General features: G+C 43.4%; 1 protein-coding gene across 3 annotated transcripts in view; it reads left to right on the top strand.

The window, feature by feature from the left end:
• Positions 1-1,962: 1,962 nt before the first annotated feature.
• The window catches only part of RBBP8 (RB binding protein 8, endonuclease), a 110,981-nt gene continuing 106,176 nt past the window's right edge, over positions 1,963-6,767 (top strand). The window contains exons 1-2 of one of the 3 annotated variants that reach the window (XM_023510250.1): positions 1,963-2,018; positions 5,869-6,068. In XM_023510250.1, coding sequence (XP_023366018.1) covers positions 5,960-6,068 — 109 coding nt within the window. In that variant the 5' untranslated portion in view covers positions 1,963-2,018; positions 5,869-5,959. Of the gene's footprint in view, positions 2,019-5,251; positions 6,069-6,767 lie in introns of those variants that run through there. The other 2 variants (XM_023510251.1, XM_003784785.3) reach the window with 2 other exon arrangements.

The raw sequence follows: 6,767 nt of genomic DNA, 5'->3' as shown, positions 1-6,767 counted from the left end.
TGATATGAGACCATGTCTCAAAAAAAAAAAACAAAAAACCTAGGTCAGACTCCAGTCTACAACTTACTCATTAGAGACCATGTATCATTTTTCAGCAACATATGTATATAATTTAAAGTTAGATATACATGTGAATTGGGAATAAATGCTCAAAAATTTTCTGAACACCAGTGAGGACAAAGGTTTAAGTAGGGTAAGTGATTGGGTAGATATGGAAAGGAGACTAGCAGTGGAATAGGTAAAATAATGGTATCTTGGATTACAGAGGTAGTGATGGAATGAAAACGATTGATTTAATAAAGGCATTTTGTAAATAAAACTGACAGGACTTGGTATATGAGAGTTAAGAAAGAAGAAAGTATCAAGGATGAATCTTTTGCACTCTGACTTGCATAAATGGATTTCAGGCGTCCTCAAACTATGGCCCGCAGGCCACAAGCAGCCCACCTAGGACATTTATCAGGCCAGCCAGGTCTGTCAGACAGACAGACATAGCTGCCTGTCCTGCTTAGGAGCCAACTCGTCCAGGGGCCTGCAGGCCGGCCCTCCAACAGTCTGAGGGACAGTGAACTAGCCCCCTGTTTAAATAAAGCTTGAGGACCCCTGGATTTGATAGAGAGCCATTGGCAGAAGCCCTAGGAACAGGTTAGGTTATTCTTTTCAGACAGTTTTTCTCTGGACACGTACGCTGCTCTTCCAAAATGCTGTTAAATGACAAATTGATTACAGGTTCTTTCCATTTCTATCATCAATACCCAAGCCTCGCTGTCAATCATGTATCCTGTGCTGTATAGGAAATGGCACATTTTCTGACCTATTCTTTTTTGAAAATATTATGAATTAAGTCTTGTAAAATTGGCTAGTGAAAAAGTTGCTGTAACAGAATAATGAAGGTTCATCAGCCCTCTTCATTATACCAACTCTCCTAGCCGTGGTAAAACAGTAGTACGTAAACACATTAAGTCCATTCCCAAGTAGCAAATTAAATTTATTCATCCCTTAAAATCTGAGACAGGTGGAAAAATTACCTTTACATTTTGTATGTGTATTTTCTAAGCACTTTTCCGTTTATAGTATTACTCCTTGTCCTCCTCCCAGGTCTAAGAATGATTACACAAAAGTAACCTTTAAACCAAAAAGGTTTAAAAGATACTGTGATTCTAGTCTATTCCACTGTGTTCAGTTGTATAATTTGTAGTGCTCTAAAAACGATTCTCTTACAAATCAAGACAAATAGGAACATATACTCTCTGAGTGTTTCTAGAACAGCTACTGGAATTTGTGGGGATTTTTGGTTTTGTTTGTTTTTGTTTTTGGCACTACCTAACAGAATATTGTCCCAACAAATAATGCTGGTTGCTTCAAACTCCCTCTCACTTCAGGTTTGCCAGAAACGTTCCGTCTAACTAACCCCAACAAAATAAACATCGTTTTGATATACGGCGTCACCGTCCAGTCCTGTCAGGTCACGTCACTAGGTAACACCTACACGGTCAAAATCTCTGTTAGACTGAGCCGTATCCATCCCAAATCAGTTAATTGGAACTCATTTCGGTACAGGTCAAATACACACGCCTTCTTTGCAAAACGCTTAAGTCAGACTCATTGTTAAGGTAATTTTCACGTAACGCCACGGCCTGGATGCTCCCGGGACGCACCGGCTTGAGTTTTCCCCGGCGCACCTCGGGGCCCCCGGGGCCCTTCCGGCCGCGCGGAGCCGGCTCCGCCAGGCAGCACCACAGACCGGCTCCCCGGCGGCGGCGCGAGGGGCGTGACGCAACGGGAACTCCCGCGTGACGTCGCCCAAGCCCGCGGCGGGGCGGGTCTGGTCGCCTCAGAGCCCCGCCGGCAGCCCCCGGCCTTATAGCGCGGACTGCCCAGAGGCGCCGGCTTTCCCGCGCGCGTTTGGCACGCCGGTAGGGGAGAAGGGCAAACGCGGAGGAAAGCGAGCAGCCGTCCCTTCCCCGCTCCGCTTCCCTTGTGGACCGCTGACGAATTTCGAGGGACTCTTGGTAGCTGTGAGTAAGAGGAATCTCCTGACTCCCTACCCGGGGCGCCGGGTCGCAGCGGCTGCTTCCGGTCTGGAGCTGCACGTTTAGCCGAGGACTGTGGGTCCTGGGTGAGGAGGGCCGCTCGGCTCTAGGCCTGTGTCTGAGGAATGAGGCTGGGCACAGGCTAACCTCGGGGCAGCAGACCGGCCGGAGGACGCGCTCGCGCTGCCTAGCGCTCTTTGGACTCCCGCGCGCGCGCTGTGGAAGCGCCTCTCAGCGCCAAGCCCGCCCCGCGCATGCGCCGCCCGCGCGCTCCCTACGCCGGCCACTTTGTTAAAAGCTCCTGGGGCTTCCCCTCGGCCCGGCCCGGGACCGGTACGCGACATCGGGAGGGGCTGCGGGAGAAGGGTCCGGGCGGGAGAGGCTTTACCCCGCTGCTCTGCTTTAAACTGCCCGTAGGCCCTTTACAGTTTGTTTAGGTCGCCTGTGTAACTCAAGGCGTCCCTCTTGGCATGCCGGTGTGACTGTACCAGAGGTGGGACAGTAAATATTTTATTAAACATCTTGTTGTGGTGACCTACACTGCGGAGGGACATACAGAAATGTATTTAGTTACCTACAGGTCCTTGAGCCCAGAATGCAATTTGAGAGGCAAGATGTACGTTTCTGAGACATGAAGACGCAGCGAATAGCGGTTCAGTGCCAAGGAGAGATGCCAACGGGAAGTGCTGGGTGTGCAGGACGGGTGGAAAGGATATTGTGAGCCAGAATTTGCAAGTTTAATACCGCTTAGGTGTTTTTACGTGGTGAAAAAAAAAATCACTTACTTTTTTTTTTTTTCTTTTTGGCGGGGGCTGGATTTGAACCGGCCACCTCCGGCATATGGGCCGGCGCCGTACTCTTTTGAGTCACAGGCGCCGCCCGAGACTTACTTTTCTTAAAGGATGCTTATTGTACGCTGTTGGTTCTAAATTTATTGTGCAATTTTAAAATTATTTACCAAAGTAAACCTTCATTTTGAACTTTTTACGTAATAGAAATAATTAGTCCTCCCCTCCCACTTTCTTTGCATTTGGCTACAGAGAAAGAAGTATTTTGTAGTTTTGACTGCTGGTAATTTGAGTCTCAGCCCTGACATAGCTGAGTCCTAGCTGTGTAACCTCGGTCAAGTCATTTATTTCCCCAAATGTAAAGTGAAGTTAAAAATTGTAGCTGTCTTACAGGTTTGTTCTGAAGATTAAGTAAAATAACAAATATAAAACAACACAATCTTTGCGATATAATAATAAATGGTGACTTTTATTGACGATTATATAGACCCTTTGATCATCTTTTAGGATTAAAAAGCGGTAGAATATAAGCCTCTTTGGGAACAAAGCTGTACTAATGCAGAGTGCTCAGTCCGGCTTTTTATTTTATTTCATTTTATTTTTTATCTGTGAGGCAGAGTCTCACTCTCGCCCTGGGTAGAGTGTTGTGGCGTCACAGCTCACAGCTACCTCAACCCCTTGGGCTTGAGCAGTCCTCTTACTTCACCCTCCAGAGCAGCTGGGGCTATAGGCCTGTGCAACTACTGCTAGTTTTTCCAGTTTTTATTTTATTTTTTTGAGACGGAGTCTCACTTTGTTGCCCTCGGTAAAGTGCCATGGCATCATAGATCACACCAACTCAAACTCCTGGGTTTAAGCAATTCTCTTGCCTCAGCCTCCCAAGTAACTAGGACTACAGGTGCCCGCCACAACACCCGGCTATTTTTCAGACATGGGGGAGTCTCACTCTGGCTTAGGCTGGTCTTGAACCTGTGAGCTCAGGCAATCCATGTGCCTCGGCATCCCAAGTACTGGGATTACCCATGTGAGCCACTGTATCTGGCTCAGTTTTTCTATTTTTAGTAGTGACAATGTTTTGCTCTTGCTCAGGCTGGTCTGGAACACCTGAGCTGAAGCAGTCTGCTGCCTTGGCCTCCCAGGGTGCTAGCAGGCCTGCTTTTAAAAACTTCTATGGGTTCGGCGCTTGTAGCGCGAGCACTAGGGCACCAGCCACATACACCAGATTGGAACCCAGCCAGGGCCCCGTGTTACAGCGGGTACCTGTACTCTCAGCTACTTGGGAGGCTGAGGCAAAAGAATTGGTTAAGCCCAAGAGTTTGAGGTTGCTGTGATTTGTGACACCACAGCACTCTACTGAGGATGACATAGTGAGACTCTGTCTCAAAAAAAATAAAAACTTTCTTATGGAATGCACCTAAGAGAGAGACACTAGAATTATGAAGCCCCAACTATACCTACCTATCACCTAGCTTCAATAATTGTCAAAGTTCAGCCCTTCTTCTTTCATCTCCCAACTCCAGCTCCCCCTTTTTCTTTGTTTTAGGTATTTTCTTTTTTTTTTTTGAGACAGTGCCTCAAGCTGTCCCCCTGGGCAGAGTGCCGTGGCATTACAGCTCACAGCAACCTCCAACTCCTGGGCTCAAGCGAGTCTCCTGCCTCCGTCTCCCAAGTAGCTGGGACCACAGGCGCCCGCCACAACGCCCGGCTATTTTTTGGTTGCAGCCATCATTGTTGTTTTGGCGGGTTCGGGCTGGGGGTTCGAACCCGCCACCTTAGGTGTATGTGGCTGGCGCCTTTGCCGGTTGAGCTATAGGCGCCGAGCCTGTTTTAGGTATTTTCAAGAAATCTCAGGGAATATGTCAGTTTACCTGTGAATACCTCATTAGATATCCATTTAACAAATAAGGCTTTTGCAAAAAAATTGGCCACATCATTATCATACTTAACACAATTAATAGTAATTCCCAAATATCTAAAGTCCAGCACATGTTCAGTTTTTGCTGATTGCTTTTTTAAGTCCACTTGCAATTTTTGAAAAGCTTAATAAAAATGAGTATTTCTGTAGTGATTTACAGTTTACCAAATGGCTTCACTCATCATCTTGCTCCCTTTAAATTTATCATCGTTAGCCCCTTTGTCACAGATGCCAAGAAATGATTAATGAGATATTTAAATCAGCTTAGGTACTTTTTAGCAATGGTGCAGCATTGGCTAAGGAGCCAGATGTAAGGTTTAGACTTGCTAATCATTTTACCTTTTGAATGGTAGCTAATTAATGGTTTCACTTTAAGAATACATATTAAAATATTTATTAATCCACTTGAATTTCTTAATAGCCTGTTATTTCCTTGAAGGGTTATATAAGTAATAAACTTAAGCATTTACCTTTCTTCTGAGAGAGGCATAAAATAGCTGTACTCTAATTGTTTTGTACCTCTAAATATAAGCTGTTCTTGTATTCACAGATCTTAAGTGTGTCTATATCTTACTGACTTCTCTTGTTCTTGGAAAGTTGCACAGATCCTCATCTGTGTTAATACATCAATTGTTAATTTGTCTTGCTTTTTAATAATACATGTAGTTGTGTATGTATCTGTGAATGCTTGGTAAGTAAAGAATATTTCAGAATTTTTTTCAGTTTCTGGCTCAGTGTGGTTTTGTACTCCACATCAATTTAAAAGTTGAAAGAGCAACAAATTATTTTATAATGGTAAGTCAGTTCTGACCATGAATAATTATGAACTTTTCAATATCTGAATCCTTTAGTTTTTGTAATTTAGGTAATTACTCCTTTCTTGGAGGACCAAGAGAAAATTTGCCTAAAAATTTATCTTATTAAAAGGCCTAATCACTGAAATCAGGGCTTTTATCATCATAATCATCTTTCCTCATTGTTTGCCATCTCTTTCCAGATTCACAAAATGATTGATGAAATGATTGAGAAAGAAGGAGAGCCGTGTGAATGGCAGGGCTTGTGTTTCATCCTGACTTCAAATTATGTAAAGATAAATGCCAAATTCATTTATATTAACAATCTGTCATTTCAGGTATTTCAGCTGTCCAAAGACAACTTCATACCTATATAATGTAACAGAAAATACTGAGCAAATAGAAGTGTAGAGTGTATTATTAAGCAAGATGAACATCTCTGGAAGCAGTTGTGGAAGCCCTAGTTCTGCAGATGTATCTAATGACTTTAAGGAACTTTGGACAAAACTAAAAGAGTATCATGATAAAGAAGTACAAGGTAAAATTTTTTCTTAAACGTCTGTAGCATGTTTTGCTGAGATTGTAGATTAATTAACTTTGTATAGCAGTTTCATATATCTATATGACCATCTATAAATGTCAAAGCTCTTATTTTTAAAGGACACTCTCTTTTGTAGTTTTTGTGATTGAGTTGTTGCTTTTTATCTATATAAAGCTACTATAAAACTTAGTTCATTTTTTGTTTGTTTGTTTGAGACAGTCTCACTGTGTCGTCCTTGGTAGGTAGAGTGCTGTGGCATCACAGCTAACAGCAACCTCCAACTCTTGGGCTTAAGCGATTCTCTTGCCTCAGCCTCTGAAGTAGCTGGGACTACAGGCACCCACCACAATGACTGACAATTTTTTTGTTGCAGTTGTTTAATTGGCCTAGGCTGGGTTCGAACCTGCCAGCCTTGGTATATGTGGCTGGCGCCGTAACCATTGTGCTACAGGCGCTGAGTCATAGGACTTAGTTCTTGTACAACTTGTAGTTACTTGTGTTAATTATGAGGTAGTAGAAAAAGTATAGAATTTATTGACTGAAGACCCAGATTTGAATTCAGATTTTAGTAACCTATCTGCTCTGTGACCTCAGCCAAGTTACCTAACCTCTAAACTTAACTTTCTTTTGTAAAATTATTTGCAGGATTACTTCTAGACATAAAAATACTACTTCTGTCTTTTTTCTTTTTTGAGA

Source organism: Otolemur garnettii, unplaced genomic scaffold (assembly GCF_000181295.1).
Source record: "Otolemur garnettii isolate 467f Iridium unplaced genomic scaffold, OtoGar3 scaffold00012, whole genome shotgun sequence".
Taxonomy (NCBI): Eukaryota; Metazoa; Chordata; class Mammalia; order Primates; family Galagidae; genus Otolemur; species Otolemur garnettii.
This window is presented reverse-complemented; position numbering and strand designations above follow the sequence as displayed.